This window comes from Liolophura sinensis, chromosome 8 (genome assembly GCF_032854445.1).
Source record: "Liolophura sinensis isolate JHLJ2023 chromosome 8, CUHK_Ljap_v2, whole genome shotgun sequence".
Classification (NCBI taxonomy): Eukaryota; Metazoa; Mollusca; class Polyplacophora; order Chitonida; family Chitonidae; genus Liolophura; species Liolophura sinensis.
Window position 1 is genome coordinate 37,435,623 of NC_088302.1, and position 20,798 is coordinate 37,456,420.

The 20,798-nt window shown below is 39.1% G+C and overlaps 1 protein-coding gene across 1 annotated transcript in view; it reads right to left on the reverse strand.

The window, feature by feature from the left end:
* Positions 1-230: 230 nt before the first annotated feature.
* Positions 231-20,798, reverse strand: part of LOC135473758 (gamma-aminobutyric acid receptor subunit alpha-2-like) — a 34,545-nt gene continuing 13,977 nt past the window's right edge. Inside the window, exons 2-9 of the mRNA XM_064753639.1 lie at positions 20,636-20,745; positions 19,951-20,018; positions 6,786-7,009; positions 6,222-6,304; positions 5,754-5,894; positions 5,094-5,246; positions 2,630-2,832; positions 231-2,077 (exon numbers count right to left, since the gene is read on the reverse strand). Coding sequence (XP_064609709.1) covers positions 1,769-2,077; positions 2,630-2,832; positions 5,094-5,246; positions 5,754-5,894; positions 6,222-6,304; positions 6,786-7,009; positions 19,951-20,018; positions 20,636-20,745 — 1,291 coding nt within the window. The 3' untranslated portion in view covers positions 231-1,768. The remainder of the gene's footprint in view (positions 2,078-2,629; positions 2,833-5,093; positions 5,247-5,753; positions 5,895-6,221; positions 6,305-6,785; positions 7,010-19,950; positions 20,019-20,635; positions 20,746-20,798) is intronic.

Genomic DNA, 20,798 nt, shown 5'->3' on the forward strand with positions numbered 1-20,798 from the left:
CTTTGAATTATTTTAAAAAATGAAGGGTTGTTAGCTGCATTTTTTTTTAGACGTCGCTGTTCTAGAATTACGCAAAAATTCAAGAAGCAATTTAGAAGGAACTAAACAGGCAGCCTATGTTACTTAAACGCTGCGGTGAGTTTAAAAGAACCCATTGGAATCAACTCGTACGTAACCTGTGTAAATATCACCTTACATATATGTATTGCGGCTCATAGCGACAAATTTTGTCTTTAAGCTCTCTGTATATCGTCATGGATATACTGACTGACATCACAAAACAGTAGCAACCAAAATAAATGAAATTTGACAGAAACACACTTTGACAACTGCAAGAACTTGGTAAAATTGCTTCCGGGCAAAATGGTGTGTAGTTTATTGAGAAAGTTTTGAATTAGCGGTGAGGGGATGCAATAGTCAGTTTTAATCAAACACAAACTCCTAAATGGTCACAGCAGGTCATGAGCAATATTGAGCGGCTGCTCAATGAAATGTGTTGTGCGCATAGGGCAAGCATACATCATGACACGCACACATGAATTCCGATTTCAAAGATGAGTTTATATATAATACAGTCATGAATGAAAAGAAAAATCAACAGATCAATGAACAAAAGCGTCATAGGGCGCCAAAATATACCTTCTATGGAAGGCAGTTGTCTTTTTTGCTTTAGAAATACTGATATGAGTGTAGCATTTATTCAAGTTACGTAAATGCTTCCCATTCATTGTACATACTGCTATTGACACCACTTTAAATGTTCAGGGTTTGCTATATATTATTGAAAAATAGAGGTGACATATTAAGATGTGCATTGGAAAGTTCTTGGAAATTTGTGCTCACAGCCTCAAGTGCTTTTTTATGTACGAGAATCTATGTATACAGTGCATAAATGTAAGCCATTCATTCTCCACTGTGCGAATATTTTCTGTTAAGAAATCCGATATTGGGGTACGATTAGAGAAGACTTTATACAAACAAGGTACATTGCCCGCCTAAAACAAGTATGTCCAAAAAGTGTACTCATTAGTTCTTTCGTTCTGTAATAGGCAACTACTTTTGTGTAGCTGTGCCCGTAAAAGGTAAGAGGTAGGTGATAAGCACTTGTAGCGTAACAGGACAGAATGATGCGTTTCTACATAGCTTTCAAGCGACTTGTGTAGGCGAGAATTTAATTGACAATTACTTATTTTTACCAGCTTTGGAAATCAGCTTCATTTATGACCAAAAAGCATGAAAGTGATCAAACGTGTGGGAACATGGATAAAGCTGATTTGCAATTTGTGTTCAAATTGCTTGTGAGTTCAGAGGAATTCAGAAGATTAAAAGTGGTGAAGTTCTAACTATAGGCGTCGTGAAACTTGGATTCTATTACAAAGTTTTTATCACAAGGATGATCAGCTGAAAATAACTGCTGCATCGCAGGACAGTTTCTTTTATGAATTCTCTTAAATTATTGTAAAAGGTGGTAATCTTTGATCCACCACAAAATAACCAACATCATATTTTTCTTCCCACTGTTTCCAACCGATCGTTCATAGTATTCCATCGACAAAAACGACCGATGTCAATTAGTCTATTTACTCTGCCTGCACTATGCAAGTATTGGCTGAAGACTGATGAGTAGCATTTTACCATGACATACAGCATGTTCATCAAGTTGGCGGTTTTTTGTACATAATCATCACATGTTTCCATTGTCTTAAACAGCACGTAAAGCAAACAAATGTTCAACTCTCGTGCGTTTGGTTACATTTAAAAACTTTCGCTACGAATCTCGCAGATAAACAATCCAATAGATAACATTTAAAAAAGCAAATGACAGCGGGAACAGAATCCTACTCAGTTTGTCTATCTCACTGACACTATTCCCAGCCAAGGGATCCGTCTGGAATCTCCTTATTCTGTGGCCAACGTTTCCACTTAAGCAGTACCAAACAGAAGTCCAGCAACTGTCACGGTATTTTTGGTTCTCCACATCCACGATCGTATTGGTCATCCGGCCCTGGCCGTCCGACAGTAACATGTCATTCTCACGCCCATATTGGTCATTATTCTTCACAACCATGGCGTTTTCCTATGGAAAGCAAGAGAAACAGTGATTATCAGCAGTTTGCTAAATTTAAAGCGATTAAGATTTAAACCTTTTCCGCCGAGGTAAACAAACACGGATGAAGCAAAATTAATATTTGTGTCTAGCGCCACGAGAAATTTCGGTTTATTTAATTTCGCTCAATGTGGTATAAGACCAGTTCCATGCCCTACATATCTTCTTTTATCTCTGCATATCTGCATGTAGTAAATGTAAATATCACCGGGTATCTTGGCCTGATAAGTTGTCAGAAGATTTTTGTGTAGGATTTTTATCTCTACTAAAGACTGATTGAAGAAGACTACACAATGGCCTTCTTTAACAATACAACTATCAAATGAAGATGTTTCATCCGAAACTGTGAGATACAAAGCGAGAGATAAGCTGTCTAATCATTAATTATTTACTCAGACAAAGGTTCTACAGCAAACAAATGGCTATTTGTGTCGGATTTTATAGACTGGAAGGACAACCGTTTTCACGCGTTTCTCTGTGCGTCTTTTTTTAATGTAATGGTCGATTTCTACCTCAGCTCACCTCTTCGAGTTTTTCGTCCTTCTTGGCGTCCTTCGCCGGTAGTTTCGTGTAGAAATGTACTCCACTATACTGGACCAAAGAGGCAAACACGTAAAAGAAACACATAATAAAAAATATGTCCAGCGCTGTGGCATAGGATACTTGTGGTAAGCCAACTCTGACAGTGATGCCGATAGTGGCCGTACTTAAAACAGTGGTAACACCTGCGAACAAGAAAAAAAGCCATCTTACATGTTCATTCCATAACAGGACGCAAACATCTGCAAGAACAATGCACACAAGGTAGAATATAAAGGACTACTGAAATACATGCTGTGTTTACACTTGGGCACTTCTTTCTTTTGTAAGCTACAGTGTGGAAATAGAGAACGCCTTCATAAAAATATTTTTAGCATATTGCAATTACAGTGTTTTTCTTGTTTACAGGTATGTCCGCCTTTTCCTTGTTGCCGCACTCATTAAAATAGCTTTACAGTATTAAGAAATCATATAATATATATTTTCGAAAAGGTATAGAAAATCTGTTTATCTACCGACTTCTTATATCATCAACTGGTTAAATCCAATTTCTGTATGATGTTTAGGCTATGTATTGCATTACGATTTCCATGGCGTGTTCTAAGTTGCTTAGTTATGTAAATCTATTCCAAAGCGTGAAAACGTGTAGACATCTGAGCTGTTTCTATTGACGAAATCAGGACCGACCACAGTTCAAGAGGCCTTTTGCTCCAAGAATAGTTTTGGTACCCGATTTTAATTCTAAAGTTAGTTAAGGAAACAGACAACGACAATTCACTCCAGGCCACATTCCCACTTAAATTTCTTGCGAAGACAGCCGCATGTAATTCGTTTCGCCAGGGAAGAAATACGGAAATTGTTACCTGAAGAGACCGGCATTACACATCAGAAAGCCCGTATAGAAGTGACAGTCAAGGTGTCAGTAGGTCTAAAAAATCGATACTCAACGGTCGTGGTAAAACGGAAAAGATTGCCAATGATTGGAATCCAATGCCTTCCAATTATTGCTTATGTCAGAAAAATCGTGGTAGGGCGCTGATGATAGAAAAGCACCTGACACCCGAACTTGAGGCTCTCTCCCGGCTACTGAAGGCTGACACTATGGAGACCTTTGTTGCCAACGGACCAATAAGCAAGATCCAAAAGACATTCTCACTGAATCGATCCGCCACATTGCGTTTTTAGACATCCATTGCTAAACATCACTAATTGACACCATGGCAGATTTGTAGCTTGCAGCTCACTCTATCGACAACTTCCGGCCTTCAACTTTTGATGTTAAGTGCACCAGAATGCCTCATATCCTACATTCATTAAGGTCGACTCCTATTTTTGTTGCTACATTTCTCAAGAAATGCCACTGTTTCTTCCTCTTGTAAAGGTTTGAAACCCTCTTTTAATTAGTAATGTAAACTATTTTGCAAAACTTACAACACAACGCATTCATCATGCAAAGAATGCTGTAATGATAAAACTAGTTTGCCTCACAGAGCTTGGAGTCTGATCCCCTTAGAAGATCGACGACCGAATTGGTCAAAAAGACAAGTGATTGTAAATAGCTGAAAAGCGCTCAAGTCTGAAGGGCAATTGGATTACGCTCTAACCAAAGGCGGATATTGCTCCATCAATTTAACCTATCAAGGTGATTACGGATTTTGCTTGGGCACATGGCTTTTCTTCAAGTGTTTTCCGTCGATAAGCTAAGATTTGTCTGGATTTGCCAAAAAATCAAACTTGACCATAAACTTGAATAGGGTGAATGACTTGAAGACAGCGCATCAGGTATCGGCTTTGTACACCGAGTAACCATCAGTTTACATATTCAGTTAAATAATTCTGCTGTGGTAGGAAGCTAAACTAAATATTTGCTATGCATTTCTCTGTTTAATGAGAAATTTTTGAGTGCAAGGTTTCTAAACGAGAAAGTGACGAGGGCTGATTTTAAAGACACATTTAGTAGGATATATGGGTTAAATGTGAAAATATTCCTTTTGTACAATAACTGAAGGCTGGAACGGATAATAATGAAAGATAAAAGCGGTTAAAACAATAATATGGAACATCCTGGCGCAGTTTCCGAGCCTCACATAGATTGTACATGTGGATGTGTGTTTCACTACTACTGGACTGTATGCTTATTTGCCACACACATGTATTTGCTTTATTACATACATGTATACGTAACTGTCTGACCAAAAGATTTAAATGATTGAACCAAAAATCGAATATCCGTCGAGCACTGGGCCAAAATATCCATTATATTTAGTCCAAATTGCAATGAGCTTCGACAGACATAATACCGGAAAATATGGGCTAACATAATGGAAATCTTGATTTTGTGTTCAGGTTATTACTATTTGCCCACCCAGAGTAATGAGACTGACTGGTTTCTTCTGACACACATATACGTATCACGTACGACATTTACTTTCAAGTCCTACTTTACCTAGAAGAACCCTCGCTGGAGTGGCATCTCTGTTTATCCAAAATGACACCCAGGACAACGCGACCGTCAAATAACATGGCAGATAGATATTTAATACATAATATCCTAGATGGCGTTTATAGTGAAAGAAGACTTCCAGCACCGACACTTTGCCTGCAAAATGAAGAAAGGACGTCAAAAAATCAGGTGCAAACACATATATAATATTGCACTGCTGATACATGTAGAGCATAACTATGAATGCAGCCCACCTTTTTCCAACTGTTTATTTGTCTATTCACCAGCAGCAAAAGTTACACAGAAGGACATAACTGCATTACGGAAAATAATGTGTACATTAATACTTAAATCCATAATACTTGTACCTCTGTGAGTGGACATTTGAAATACATTTGGAACAAAGGGTGCAGAAGAGTTGAACCAAGAAAAGGTCACTGAGCTTAAGTTGCAGTGGTTGTTTGAAAGAAAACTATAGATCTAATCTAAAAATGGAGAAAGACTTTATAGCATGTACACTGTAAAAGTGGATAGGGTTTGCTTCATTTCTTTGAACACTTTGTTTGAGCCATAATAGTGTGCATTAGTCATGAATTTGAAAATGTGAAAATGGTGCATGTATATTGTACAATCATATTGTTTGTGTGCTCGTGTGTTTTGTACCTTCGCGGGTGGAGTGCGTCCCATTTCTAGCCTGGATTCCCACCAAATCGAACTGTGCCATTTTCAAGCCGTCTGATACTTTTACACTCTGATCTGTAGTACCTGTCCATTCGTAAACAATGTCGTTGGCGGTGAATCCATCTGAAATGAGAGAATATAGACTCCGTTTGAACAATGCGGAAATTAAGACCGATTTGTGTTCATTGAAGCCATGGGAAACCAGTGCCACGACCTAAGGGAGCCCATTGTGAGACTGATCTAATTGGAGAGGAAACCTTATTATACGCCTATCCGGAATGCACCAATTGGAGGGTAGATAAACTAAGCGCTTAATTCGCCATGAATTCATATCTCAACCATGTGTACATTTATGTAAAAGAAACATACAAGTTAGTAAAAATAGGCTAGTTTGTGTAAAAGTGCAATTATTTTCTGCAGGTGGACTGGAAGTAAAAACGGTATACTTACAGCTACCGATGAATAGCGGACACGCAGGTGCGTCCATTGGATATTTCTGCAACTGCATCGGACATCTCGCTTCTATTGTTAAACTGAAAATATTGCCAAACTGAGATGCATTATGAAGTTATTCATTTATTACTTGAACGAAGAATTTGAACTCAATTTCATTACAACAAGCATATGGACAGTTCTGTACAGTAACATTTCTTTCATAAATAACAATGGTTAACACTAATTTCTCCTGGGAGACTGATTTAAGCTACAACTTCCATACGGTAATACTTTCTGGATTCGTTTGATTCAACAGACCTCCTTATAAAATTTCCCTCTGAATCCATCTCGTGTTGATTTGGTAAAGGTTCTACGCCAGGAGGTTTATCATACACCTAGCGAAGTCTGCTTCAGCCTAAACTCGGTTTTCTCCGCCAATAAATCCTGACCATGGTCACATCAGTAAAATAGTGACATAGACTATTTAAAATCTTGCATTGTGTCAAACAATATTAAAGTCAGATTCTTTTGTTGGTACGATTAACTTGACAAAAGTTCCACTTCAAAATCGACACCTACCGCCTTGAGAGATAAATTCGGCCGTCATCTCGAATGCGAATGAAGAAGTTAGGTAAAGTTATGTTGTGTTGTCGAGACTTTTTGCCGTTCAGGAAATATGTGTTTGGGCTCCATATCTTCTTTAATATTTGTTGACTCAGCGTAACCTCTGTTATGTTTGGAAATGAGAACTGTAGTCTTGTGTCCATCCATGATTGCCGGAAGTAACACTGCATCGAATAATCCTGAAAAGAGAAGGTCAGAAAGAGTTTATCCATAAACCTATATATCACAATCGATGCGATATTAGAGCTAAAACTATTTAAGTCATCAGTGTCCCGCATTGTTGAGCACCTGTCTTTGCAAGAGTAGCATCAATCTGAACAGTTCCACAGCTAACAAATATGTTATTTTACAGTTAGGAAGTGTTGAACGCTATTGAACGGTGGGACTGTCTAGAAATCATTTTCATCATTCATTCCTATATGCTCAAGGTTTTTTTTTTGCCTTTCCAGGAAATGTTTACCGCTCGAATGGCTCTTGGATCGGTAACCGCCACAGCTCCACGTTTGACGGTTCTTTATTTGGAGTCACATTGTTATTTCTGGTACAGTGGCTGTTTGGGCATTATCGTGTCTCCCTTTAGTGGAATGGCCAAGGAAGTATAACTAATTAAGATGCGCCAGTTTCCTTTCCTACCCAGATATTATCCATTCGGATAAATAACCCAATCTTTCTGACTGACCAGCTTTACCAAGGCAAAGTTGTGATTTGCTGCAAAAAAGACAAGGCTGTTGTAGTCGCCCCGCGTCAAAAATATAGAGAAATGTAAATATCCAGATGATACTCTATTCTGTAGTATTCCTATTTAAATGTAAATGCACCGTTAGTGTATCAGACTTTGGGATGCATTGTGCTATTGTAGGTCACACAAGGCAAAACTAATACATAAATTCATCGCTTCATCGACCAGATCCATCTGGGCCCCCGTGGTTACGTTTACCGGAGTGGGGTACGTAAATCATTCTTTCTGTTCTGCTTTATTTAGGTCTATTTGTCTTTCAGACAACTGAGCACGTTTATTATGGTTGTTATAACATCAGCGATCTGCAATGCATCAGCCGGTCGCCCCTCTCAGCTAGCACAGTCCCCGCGGAATTTGCCAACTTCTGAGAGGTTACATTGCCTTACCCTCAGGGTTACCTTCACCTACCAGTGACATCAAATATAGAGGAAAACAATGCATCATTCAATCCAAGTAGGTCCCTATCCACACCCTTCCTAATAGAGTAGGAGAGCTCATTTCGATAACTTTTATATGAATGGCCAATTCTGTTCCATTTTTTTCTCTTGTAAAAAGTTTTACAAAGCACACTTGAGGTGATGAAGTACAGGTGAAATCAACATCACCTGGACTTAATCTAATGCTCATAATGGTGATATCAAATAAATGTTTAGCCTTGTGATGCTAATGTATATAACGTTTCACAGCCTAAGCGCAAGCATTGGATAAGTTTTCATGAATTAAGATAGAGTAAAAACGTAATAATAATAATGATAACTAACAGCAACGACGATGATTAGGATGGTGACGACGACGCTGACAACGACGACAACGACGATAATGATGATGACTTATTCCACACGCAAAGGCTTATAATGGTTACCCTGAATAAATGTTTAACCTTATGCTGGTAATGTATATAAAGCTTCACATCCTAATCGCAAGCACTGAATAAATTTTGATCAATTAAGAATAAAGCCGTAAAAACGCAATAAGAAAAGTAACGACAACGATGATGATGATGGTGACGACGACGCTGACAAGGACGACATCGACGATAATGATAACAACGATCATGGTGATAACCTATTTCACAGGCAAAGGCCCATAATGGTTACACCAAATAAATGTTTAGCCTTATGATGTTTTTTTTTCTGTAATTTTAGATTCAATCTTCAAAATGTTCTAAAATTACTTCTGATAACTTGTAATTGCCGCAGACTTTGTACTAACTGTTTCTGCTTGCAAACACGAAACGCCGTTTCCCCTGGGCTCTGCTTTGATGTTTTTGATGGGCTGGTGCATGGGGAGTGTAAAATTGACTGCGCAAGAACGATCAAGCCAATACAGTACGTGTTAAATTAATGAGAGATCAACACCGTTCGCCTAGATCAATCAGTTGCTATTGCATTGCGACACTACAGAATCAAAGAATTTGACGATAAAACGCCGTGCTGACCCATTCAAGAGGGGTTATTCCCCCCCTCCCCCATACATGCCTCGAGCAATATTAACAACATCTGTTATAATGGCAGTAAACCATACTGCTCATTCAACCAAACTTGCACCATGAGATATACATTGGAATGAAGTCCCCAAGGCCTTATCTGCTCACAGTTATTTGACATTGCTCTAGATGAACTTCAGGGCCTATCACCCTTTTTGAACATGCTTATTGTGCACGTCCCATATATTATTCCTTGGAAATCCGATGTCACATTACACATTCAGTTAGACTGAACTTTTTCTATTTAATTAGCACCGATCAACCCACAGCAATATGTCTGAAAAAAGGTGTAAGGGCTTGTAGAGAGCGACAAATGTTTCCGGTTGAGGACGATCGTAATTGGGTGCTCCAGATGCAAGCGAGTTTTATTTACATTGATTGCAGGTCTTAGATGTGTTGTGATCATACGTTACAAACGGCAGAACTTAAGAGTACTCGCCTAACTGGCGTCAATTTAAAAAAACACTGCCACTGTCAACACAAGCCATTAATAACAAAAAAAATCATGGGAGAAACCTTGGTCAGCTTTTGTAAGCGACTTTGATAGAGATAATACAGTGACAATGACACTTGCTTGTTTTTTGGGGTAATCTTAAATAATTTGAACCTTGGAGTAAGATTGTACTGTAGGCAGCATCATCCGGAAGACGAGGTTTTAAATCTGACGGTCACAGTGCATCAAATGAGAGTTTCGTGGTTCATATGACGTCACGATTTTAAACGTCCGTGTAGCGATCGATAACCATCCAGTGAATATTCCTAGTCAACAGCAAGACAAAACATTTATGAAATGATCTTGACCACATATCCATAAAGTGCAAAGTAACTCGGATATATGAAACAATAAAAAAATTTCTAGCGATTCTGAATTGCGTTATAGTGACATTTGGAACTCAGTTACGGTCGTGCACGGAGTAAAAAACGAACAAAGTATTAGAAGTATATGTATCTGGGCGAAAGACTAGTGGTCTCCACAACTTCATGTAACACTACCTGAATCACTGCCGACGGCATATTGCCGCCAAGAACTGTCGAGGTGGCCAGTGACAATATGTCTATCCTGAAAGTTAACTAGCCAGGTGCCTTATTTGCTCTACCTCTGCATTCAGAACGGTTCTCAATGTCGAATTGTTTATTTATTTATTTATTTGATTGGTGTTACGCCGTACTCAAGAATATTTAACTTATGCGACGGCGGCCAGCATTATGGTGGGTGGAAATCGGGCAGAGCCCGGGAGAAACCCACGACCATGCGCAGGTTGCTGACAGACCTTCCCACGTACAATGTCGAATTGTAATAGTTGTATGTATATGTATGATTACCGACATCAATTCCTCCAAACATCTTGCACTTGCATACAAAAATGTCATCTTATACGTGCACACAGCTGTGACACTAGTGGTACGTTTATGCAAAGTGTCAATGCTTCAGATTCGAACATTATATTGGACTGCAGGTGTTTCTCCTACGCATAAGAAGTAAGTACATTTTGTCTTAACACTTCATGGCCACTGCAAGTGATAGACAGACCAACGCATTGTACCATACTGTCATATCAGGTAACACAATTTAAATGTCATTAATTTCAAGTCTTTGTCTCACCGGATATATCAAGTTTGGTGATTACCCCTTGTTACCCGTAAGCCCACCTGGGAAGAACGAAATTTGTTCAGAGCGCAGCTCCAAGGGAGAGATTTCGTAAACTGCTGGTTGCATTGCAGGCCTCTACAACGATATATGGACTAGGCGGCGAGTTTACAGCGTCCTAAGATTCAATTACTCTCCATCGTGCCGAGTTAATGGTGTCATCCCGCGAGGCAAATTGGTACACAGTGTCACAGTGTTCCGAATAATCACCTGACCCTTCTGCTGGAAGACGTGATTTAGTGGCCCAAAGAAAGTCTACAATAAACTTATGGCCATTAATCAGGTGAATGGACTGTGAGCTGCCTACTGGCGCTATAACTCATGTCTCTTGTGTCCAGCTAAAACTTAACTAGCCCAGGTGGAGTCTGGTTTTGTAGGGTTATTCGACAAATCTCAATACGCCGTGGGCGTGAAACTTGCATTTGCCCGTCAGGGTATTACTCTAATTTCCAAACAAACCTCAAACTACACTTTTAAGATAAATATAACTCTTAGAATCCCGCAAAATAATAATATAGTCATAGGCGAAATGTTTCGATCACTTCGGCATATTCGGCTTTAAAAACGTTTTTATTTCTGCCTTATTACCTCGTACCCCAAAGAAAAAAATATCGAACAGGTCAAATCGCAATCCTCCAACATAGGCATTGTCTCTGTTCAGGCTCAAATCAAGGATGCCGCAATATGAATTATTAAACTGGCATTCCGGTGGTAAATCTGCCATGTCGTGTCCAATAGTGGTCGAAAAAATCGGACTGTCTGCTTTGGGAAGCATTGCCAACCGACTGGAGTCAGAATACAAAAGCGATTTACGTTCTCCGTTCAGAGCGGACATTAGCGCTAACAGAACACGGAAATATGTATACACAACTTAGCTCAGTACTTTTGATACTTGTTTACCCCGTGTGCCATATATACCCAACGATGCCCTGGATATCCACCACACATAAGTTGAACAAGTAAAACACAGAAAGATGCACCGTACACAACTTAGCCCAAGACTTTTACACCTGTTTACATCGTGCGCCATATATACCTAACGATGCCCTATGTACCAAACATACAGATTACCACTCTTCTGATTCGATTATACATGTTTTCTACAAGCCAATAAAACCATGCACATTTCGACAGCTTGTCTGGATCTAGAAATGCAATCCAAAATTAGCAATATTTCCAGGCAAATTATATAGCCTAATAATGTTTTCTTATTGGGGTATTGGTTTTGTTTCTCTTTAGTTCACATAACATAAATAGTAGCCCGCCAAGAAGTATTGTCTCGCGGCTTTGCTTCTGGCTCAGATTAAACTGAATATAGGATAATTGTTACATAAGGTATGAATTTAAACATCTATGAATTCCGAACTAGTGTCTTAAGAGTTGCAAATTGAAACGTTGTTTGAAAGTATAAAGTAGATACAGCGTTTTACGGTGCACTTGTGTTGCGAGTCAGGCGGCACTTTTATATTCCTTTGTAAGTCAATTCTTTGCATAAGTTTCTTCGTAAAGCACGTCCGTTTCAGGCGTAATGACCTGGACACACTCAGTTACGACAGAGGTTACGGGAGAGTTGATTCACAAAGTTTTGTGAAATTGGCCCTAGAACTGCAAATGTTGATGAAAATTTTAAAGAACAATTCGTACCGTTGTTTTACGACAGACCGTTGTTTTACGACAAGTCGACTGCCTAACTTAGTAAGGGTGGACGTTCCAAGGACTTACTTTTTATGCTCTGTGAACGTAAAACTTTATTACGGTCTGTCGATGTACTTGAATAAGATCATCACAAATGGGAACAATATGTATAAGGTAGCGTGCCATGTCATCTACTACACGCAGCTCTAGACGAGCCAACAAATTGAATTATACCGATGACAGACGTGTAAGAGTTAACATTACAGCAATCTTGGTGATTTCCAACCCGGATACCAATTTCACGCCCAGCTTCCGACACTATAGTAGACCCGCATATACAGCGAATGACTACAGGAAGGCGAGAATCTCATACTAGTGGCAATATCCTCAGACAATGAATAATTTGACAACCAAACTATTGTGTATAGTTTTGCCCTATATGATCCCTGGGCAGGTGTCAACCTGTCATCAAAGGCAATATTCCGTATATATGGCTACCTCCTGGTATTTATGGCTGGTACGGTAATATACGGAATGTATAACTTTGCTGAAAGCAGCGAGTTTTAGCCAAGTGGTTAAGGTATTTGCCCCAATAGCATTTCGTACACGGAAATTTAAATAATCTCTACTCCCATTGTTCTGGGCTTTTCTGGCATAAAACGGTCTACTGTGCTCTCTCGTGTGGTCGTACATTAAGTACATGAATTGCGCAGGAGCACACTTGCAATTTGCTAGAATAACTTAATAAGGGACAGTGGTTCACTACGTGCACTCCGACAATTATATAATATAGCCGCCATTGAGTAAGAGAAAAATTCCTAAGTATGATAGGAAGTAACAAAAAGAAAAAAGGAGAAAAACTGGTTTAAACTAACATTTTCAATGAAGACCACATTTAAAGCAACGAAAGTTGAATCTGAGCCAGGGAAGTAAGTCTTCAAGCGATAGTGGCCCAACTGAAGTAACCATTATACAACATGGTGAACTCAGTGGTGCTGTACATCTTTCAAAATAACTTGATTAAATCAGTGGTAGTCTGAAACATAAAAAACCCTAACTAACCGTTTATTGGAATTTAGAGGTCGGCGTTCCATGGTATTTTATAAAATGTTGATATTTCACATGGTAATTCATCATATCATAATTGCAACGATGTATAATTGTGTTTTGTAGCAGAGTAAAGGTTTCCTGGAGCCGTGATACCCTGGATAACAATTCCGTTGTTCAGCTTACTTCTTGAACTAAACTACACTAACTTATACTAATTATTCAATAACACATATACGTCATATTACTGCAAAATCACTCCAGTGTATATCCTTATATATATGGCACAACAGTTTCACCACTGATACATATTTAGAACAAGTCACCACACCAACTTTTTTCACATTTAGAAAAAAAGTTGTTTCTGTGTTATATGTAATATTTCAGATAGATGCATAGGCATACAGATGTTTCATATTTAATGGTTGCAAATATTTCACGGGATTCAAAGCAGATGAATCGAAGGCATTTTTATCAGTTGTAAATGGTATTGTTTTCCCCCGTGTGAAGTTATGACCTATTATGACTCAAATGGGATATTCAAGAAAATTAGAAAAGTACATAATTAGATCGCTTCCTCTTAAAAAAACAGATCAATGGGTTTGGGCATAATTCAAACAAAAAAGAGAAGATTCCCACTTCTATTTTCATACGAGGTCGATGCTAGAGTAACGCGGTTTAATACAAGCATTAGCTAATACGTTTGTGAGCTATGGGCCTCTGGAGATAACATACCAAGCGCTGTGCAGAGCGTTTGAGAAAGTGCTTGTTAAATTGTAGAGCACACTTGGGGAAAATGTTTAAGTCGTTGTCTTATGCAAGAGCCAGCAGAGTTGAGAGGTTCTTTCTAATTGGCATGTACGTGTTCGCCAATGTCACTGGTTTCTAAGTGGATTTGCCTTCTTTCCTGTCAAGGGACACCGTCATGTATTATGTAGTAGTCCATCTTTTTTTCCAGTGGCTGGTCATTTGAATTACCGTGGTTGTATTTAGAACAGCTTTTATCCTGATTTCCCGGGTGTAAATGATTTACCGGTCACCCTTATTCAAGTTTCTTCGAACACCCTACCCACAGCCGATCTAATAAAGCAGGACTGAGACCTTTGTCGCCATGGCTTAATGGCAAACGTCTTTTGTTCTGACCGGATGTCACAAGAGGAGGGGTCTTTCGCCATTCGTAAGTGTCTACTTGGCCACCTCAAAAAAAGCAAACGCCTTCTTTAGCCAGCTGTCAAGACATCATGCCTTAGAAGCTAATATTCGATATTCGAACAAAGCCAAGTCTTAACACCACCTCCTTTCTATTTATAATACATGATGAGAGATTTGAAGACTAACACTTGGTTTGGTTACAGGTGGCTTAGGTTGTCACTTCGTGTGAACTGATGGGAGAAGATGCTAAAAGTAAGGCGATAATAAAATAATGTGTCTTGTTAATTTTTTTTCTTTAATCATATATATGACTGGGTTATATCAGCTTTATCAATGCAATAACACAAAGGGCATATTTTCCATTCACATTTTTAGCTGTTTTAACTACGCGTTTCAAATAAATGAAAATATCTGGCATATATTTATAGACATCGACGGATTATTAAATACTTGCATACGTCGATATTATCTTGCAGGACGAATGATTCCTGTGAATTCCTAAATGTTTGAGTGAACCAATGGAATGAGATAAAACATCACTGACGAGGATAATGTCGGTGTTGTTGTTGGCGCAGCTGATATAATCTAATCTGTGAAATATCATCACACCTAAGTCATAAATCAGCCATCTGTGAGCAGATACGGCCCTAGATTCTTTCTCGTATTGATTGGGGCGTGATGTTGATCCTTGGGCGATGTTATGTTATATAATCTTTTGTGCTGTTTAATGTCACTCCATTGGGAACACTGACAACCCTGTGTTCCAGACTGGTATCATGCCTCATCTACGACGGTATTTATCCATCTCAGGCCACCTCCCCCCCCCCCAACAATCCCCATCCCCTCCTCTAGCTACCCTGGCAACAATAAAAAATGTTTCTGTATGAACATTAGGCATCAACATGTATTGGAGCGAACTCCAATTTATATGACACCAATGCGACACTGGATCATAAGCAAATTGATCACGTTAATAAATATATATACTACAGCAAGAGGGATGAAACCTTTACAGAATTAGACGATGTCTGGTTTTCATCAAAACCCATGTTTTTTCTTGAACGATGAGAACTTTTTAGTTAAACAGAATCTGATCACTTTTAACTAACATCGATTCAACGGGTTTCCAGACACCCTGTGTTAAAATCTTGTCAATTACACCATTACATGATGAGGTCTGTGCTATTTAGACAACCCTTCAGAGAATATATATGATTAAATAGTTCTTTTTTTTCATTTCCTTGTCCAACGATTTCTGAAAATTGCTTGAACAAATAATTGTTATGTTCCCGGGAAGCCTGCTATTTATTTTGCTCTTCGGTTCACAGATGTTTCAACAAAGTTTACAGCCGACAACGTAAGTAGTCTGATATGCATTCAGTAATCTAATTACGGTACAGCAAGACGGCCACCTTGAAGAGATTAACACGTTCGATCATTTATCACAATGCGTATTTGCTGTACACACAATTGCTAAAAACTGATACATTTCCAAAATAAAAATGCAGTTTACAGTGCAATTTTCTGTGAACAATTTATCATAAAAGGAATTTCATGTTTTATGATGACGGTATCTTTATTGTATCAAGTGAGTAATTAACTAAAGGAATCTCTCCGCAGAAATGGGGCATTGCAGACCTTTGTTAATTCTTACACGAAACCACATGCCGTTAACGAAGACACAAAGAAGAGCTGATATATTAGGTATTCATATACAACACAATGTCAAAGAAACATCAAGAATAAAACTTTTTCCCGAAAAACCTAGCCAAACCTAGCCAAGCCAAGTACAAGCCAAGACCGTATTTATATTTTATTAGTTATTGCTGACTAACTATGGCTGGACAATTAATGGCAGCTGTAGCTTACACTTACAGCCAAGTATATTTGCCCAGTCAATCACATGTACATGCTGATGAAGATATTAGTATACCATACAACGGATAAGACCCTCGCAGGTCGAACGGCCTTTTGTACCTAATGCCAAACCACGAACTCTTGAGCAGTAAAGTCGCTGTACCGAATGTGGTTTCAGGTCAGGAGGTTTGCGGGCTAAATGCAGAATAGCGATGCTCGCCAACCATAAATTTCCACCGCTTTCGCATAAGTGAGCACGGCGTTAAAAGCCAATCAAAATAAATATTCGTTCCAGAGGGTGTGAAAACTTCTACTTCCAACTATATAAAAATTAATAGAAATGTGCCTTCCGTTAATACAAATTACACCTTTTCGACTGAACTTTGCTCCTAATATTCCGCTAAATATGTAGGTCTTGTGGAAACCCCTCAATAGATTAGATCTCATGCTGAGATATAATGAAGCCAATTTTGAGCTTTAAAGACAGCGTTTATCCTTCGACCATCTCTGGGAATACGAGGCAATCATTAATTTCCTCCTATGAGATCTAAACCTACTAGTAATGGTCAATAGAAGCGAATTATGTATTAGATCCACGCGTTTGTTCGATTATTACGTCGAGCCATTACACTGGGACAATTTCCTCCAGTACATCAGTTCGTCCATTGCTGTATGTAACACCATTGGTGCTAATGCAGCCAATTCTGTCTGTCAAGGGTTTAGTTCAGACACAGATGGCATTTATGTGGGTTTTGTAATTTTAGCCTTCAGCCAAGCTGACCATAGATTTCCCATTTGTCACTAGGCTAGGCTTTTGTGATACACCGGGGAAATTGCACAGCTCCGAAGGCTTAACCAGTAGTCCGGACGTACTGGCAATGTCAATCAAAAATCAGTGTGAAATCCGATCCTTGTTCGATGATAATTCACACGATGAAGACGAGACCTACCAAAACCATCTCCTAAATGGACACTGGTCACGCAAGGGTAATGGCTAGCTCAAGAATAAACGGATACTATATAATAAGCCATAGGAACAGAGAATTTGTGGAATTCCCGGCTCTCTGGGTTCGTGGGGCCTTGGTGACGACAAGCTCCAGACGATGCTTATGTGATTGTTTGTACTGTCTAACATTCGTCGAAGAGCAATTACCTTGCACCAATATGGCGTACATATCTGTATGTCACACCTGGAAAAGTTCGCCATTAACTTGTGAAAGATCCGTTTACAACGGGCACTGTTTTTACTCCACTCATAAAAAATAACCGCCAACGCGGAATTGAAAATATAGAATATGGCGTTAAACAAAATAAAACACTCAGACGAATAATAATTATGTGTGTGATGCAGATCGTGGATGCGCGTTTAAAATGTGTGTTTGTGTGTTTACAATGTTCGCGGGGACAAAGAAGGTGCTCATTAAATCCCATTTTGATCAACGGATCAGGTATCCTTACGCATGGTTTGTTGGAGATCACTTGTTCTCCACCAGTTTTCCGTAGACTACATATTCAATGGTGTTGGGTGAGTGGGGGGTGGGGGGGATGAGGCGGAGCGTCAGTCCTAGATTGTCTCAACATAAAACTCATCCTGTAAGTAAGACAGTAATGACCGAAGAGGGCTCAAAATCTTCATCGAAGGCAGCATGTCAGTAGTGATTGGCACTTTTATTGAGTTCAAGGATGTACATATATAGACTTCGACAGCAGGAAATTTTAAGAAATGGAACATGGCTGGACCAGTTTTGACGTGGTGTATCCCCTCTGCATTTAGCAAACACTGAGCTACACATAGATGCCGTTCGTCGTTGTTTGTTATCATGGGAAAAGTCTTTCTCTTGGATCACAATTGTTAAACCAGTTGTCAGCTGTGTAATCCGGTCGCACTGGACTTTATGATCTCTTTTAGAGAGTGTTTGAGCAATGTAAACTTGCAGAACAGCCTTGTATGTCCCGAAATGCCTAGACCAGCGCTCCCCTTGGGGAACGGTGATATGATCAGAGGCTTCATCACGCAGATATCCGATGGTTAGCAGACTACACTAACCAGGTGTCAGGAGACGAGACATCAGCAGTTAGCGGTCGTTTTAAAATATTGAACTACCTTGGGGCTACAACATATGCCAGTAGTCCGACACGCAGACACCACAGTCACGCGATCCCATCGAGGTCTTCGCGCAGAAGTAAAGCAACAAAATTTTTACTTCAATCTTCTATCCGCATGTTAAAATACACACTGAATGCAATTTGTGAGTTGAGTACTGCTATTTTCTAAAATTCGACAATATTTACCTTAACTTCCGGAATACTCTCACAGAACCATAAATTCAAAAGTTCCTTCCGAGACCTCTCAAATGGCGGCATCTGCTGTGTTTTATTTAAGACAACCTGCCATAAACTTAAGGTTAGCGTGTTTTACCGCCTCTGTTCTCATAAACCCAAAACTCCTATGTTTTACAACTGCATTCCTTTCTCAGAAACAAATATACTGTGGTTTACTTCAACGATCCTTTCACAGAATCAAAGCTATTGTGTTTTACTTTCACAGCCCTCTCACAGAATAAAGCCACCGTGATTAGCGTCCATAATCTTTTCCTAGATACAAACGTACTGTGTTTTACTCCCACAATCATCTCACAAGAGCATATATATATATACTGTGTTTTACTTACACAATGTATCGAAAACCTCTGGCAGAACCTAAGCTTCTATGTTCTTCCGCGATCCGCTGACAGACCAAAAGATACCAAATTTCTACTTTCGGCATCCTTTTACAAAACAAAATTCACATTGTTTTCTTCTGCAATCCTGCCACTTGTAAAATGATAACTACTATGTTTTCCCTGGAGTACATTCACAGAATCAAAGTTATTATGTTTCATTCCAGTCCACGTTCCGCATTGTTAAAAAAATAATATCGGGTAGCCAGCAAGGTTAAGCATTGTTATTGTGAACAGAGCGACCAAATTGGTTCCCTAAACCCTTATTCAGAGGAGTTAGAAGCCGGGTTTCTTATTTCTGAGCACTCTGAGACGCACACAGGATGTGGCTGGTTCCTTAATCCCTTGATTACAAGCTGTTCTACGAAGGGAGAGTGTCAGGTCGATAACAGACAAACGCTGTCAATTGTACCCGACAACTAATTGGCCGGACTAACGGGAATTTGGTGTTAAAGGAATCACGTAGAGCAGGTGAAAGGAGGGTCAGCGCTTTGCAAAGTGTTTAATGAAAAGCCGAATATTCTACTATTAAATTCTAGTAGTGTCCTGTCTCTCGCGCATTATTATGATGGAAAGGTCATGCAACGGGCTTGTTAATCAATCAATAAAACTATACAAAGGAAATGCTATTTACGACGCTATTAACGCATTTTGTTCCAGGTATATGTTTCCTTTGTTCATGATGTTGTTTTTGCTCCAGAATATTGCCATCTCTTTTAATGACCCTGCCAAACGATTCTATATTAATGTTGTTATAAATCGAAGAATATAATGAGAAAAAAACCCATAAAGAATCTGGGCACACAAATAGCTGTCACATATTGCAACTGTCTTACCATTTTTTTCTCCGATATGGGACCCATGCTACGTATCTGGATATTTGTGAAGATTTTTGTTGGTTCCCCTGCAATGGAAAAAATGGGATAGTGATGTACATTGTACATCATGCACAACACTAAACTGACACGAATCTGGGGCTCAGTGAATCAATTGTATTATTAGGTAAAATAGTCTTTAATGCAAGTGCATAAAACACCCTGGCGTATTGAGACGTGAGATATTGGCGTCGGATGTTATACATTTAAATGTTGTTTACAGAAATTCGCTGTCATATGACTGAAAAATGGCTAAGTACGACGTAAAACCACAAACAACATACATGTATATGAATAGTTTAACTATGTAACTATGTACATGTAGCTCTAAGATTTAGGAGCCTAACTGGAAATACGGTTTGTAGATAGCTGGCATTAAAACTCTTTAACCGGAGACAAGCCGGACAATGAGTAGGATATTTATACACGACCTTGACAAATATAAAACAGACGGATAATTGATATTTAATCAAGCATCGGATCGTAGGAGTAAATAATTGATATATGCCTCAGGCCGTGTCGTTCTGATGCGGTTCCCCTTAATTGTATATGACAGCTTAATTATGAAACTTCAGAAATCTAGGGCTGGAGAGATTTTGTCCGATAATACAGGTCACGTGATAACAAGGGTAATTTGATACCCTACCTCCGAATCCTGGTCGGATCTTGCTATCGTATTTATCCAGTAGACTGTCCAACAACTCCGACAATTGCTCTTGAGTGTCATTTTTTGTTTCGGCAAACACCAAGGGAATGCTGAAATGCAAAAAAAGAATAAAGATTCATCTATTAATGTCATAATATATCGG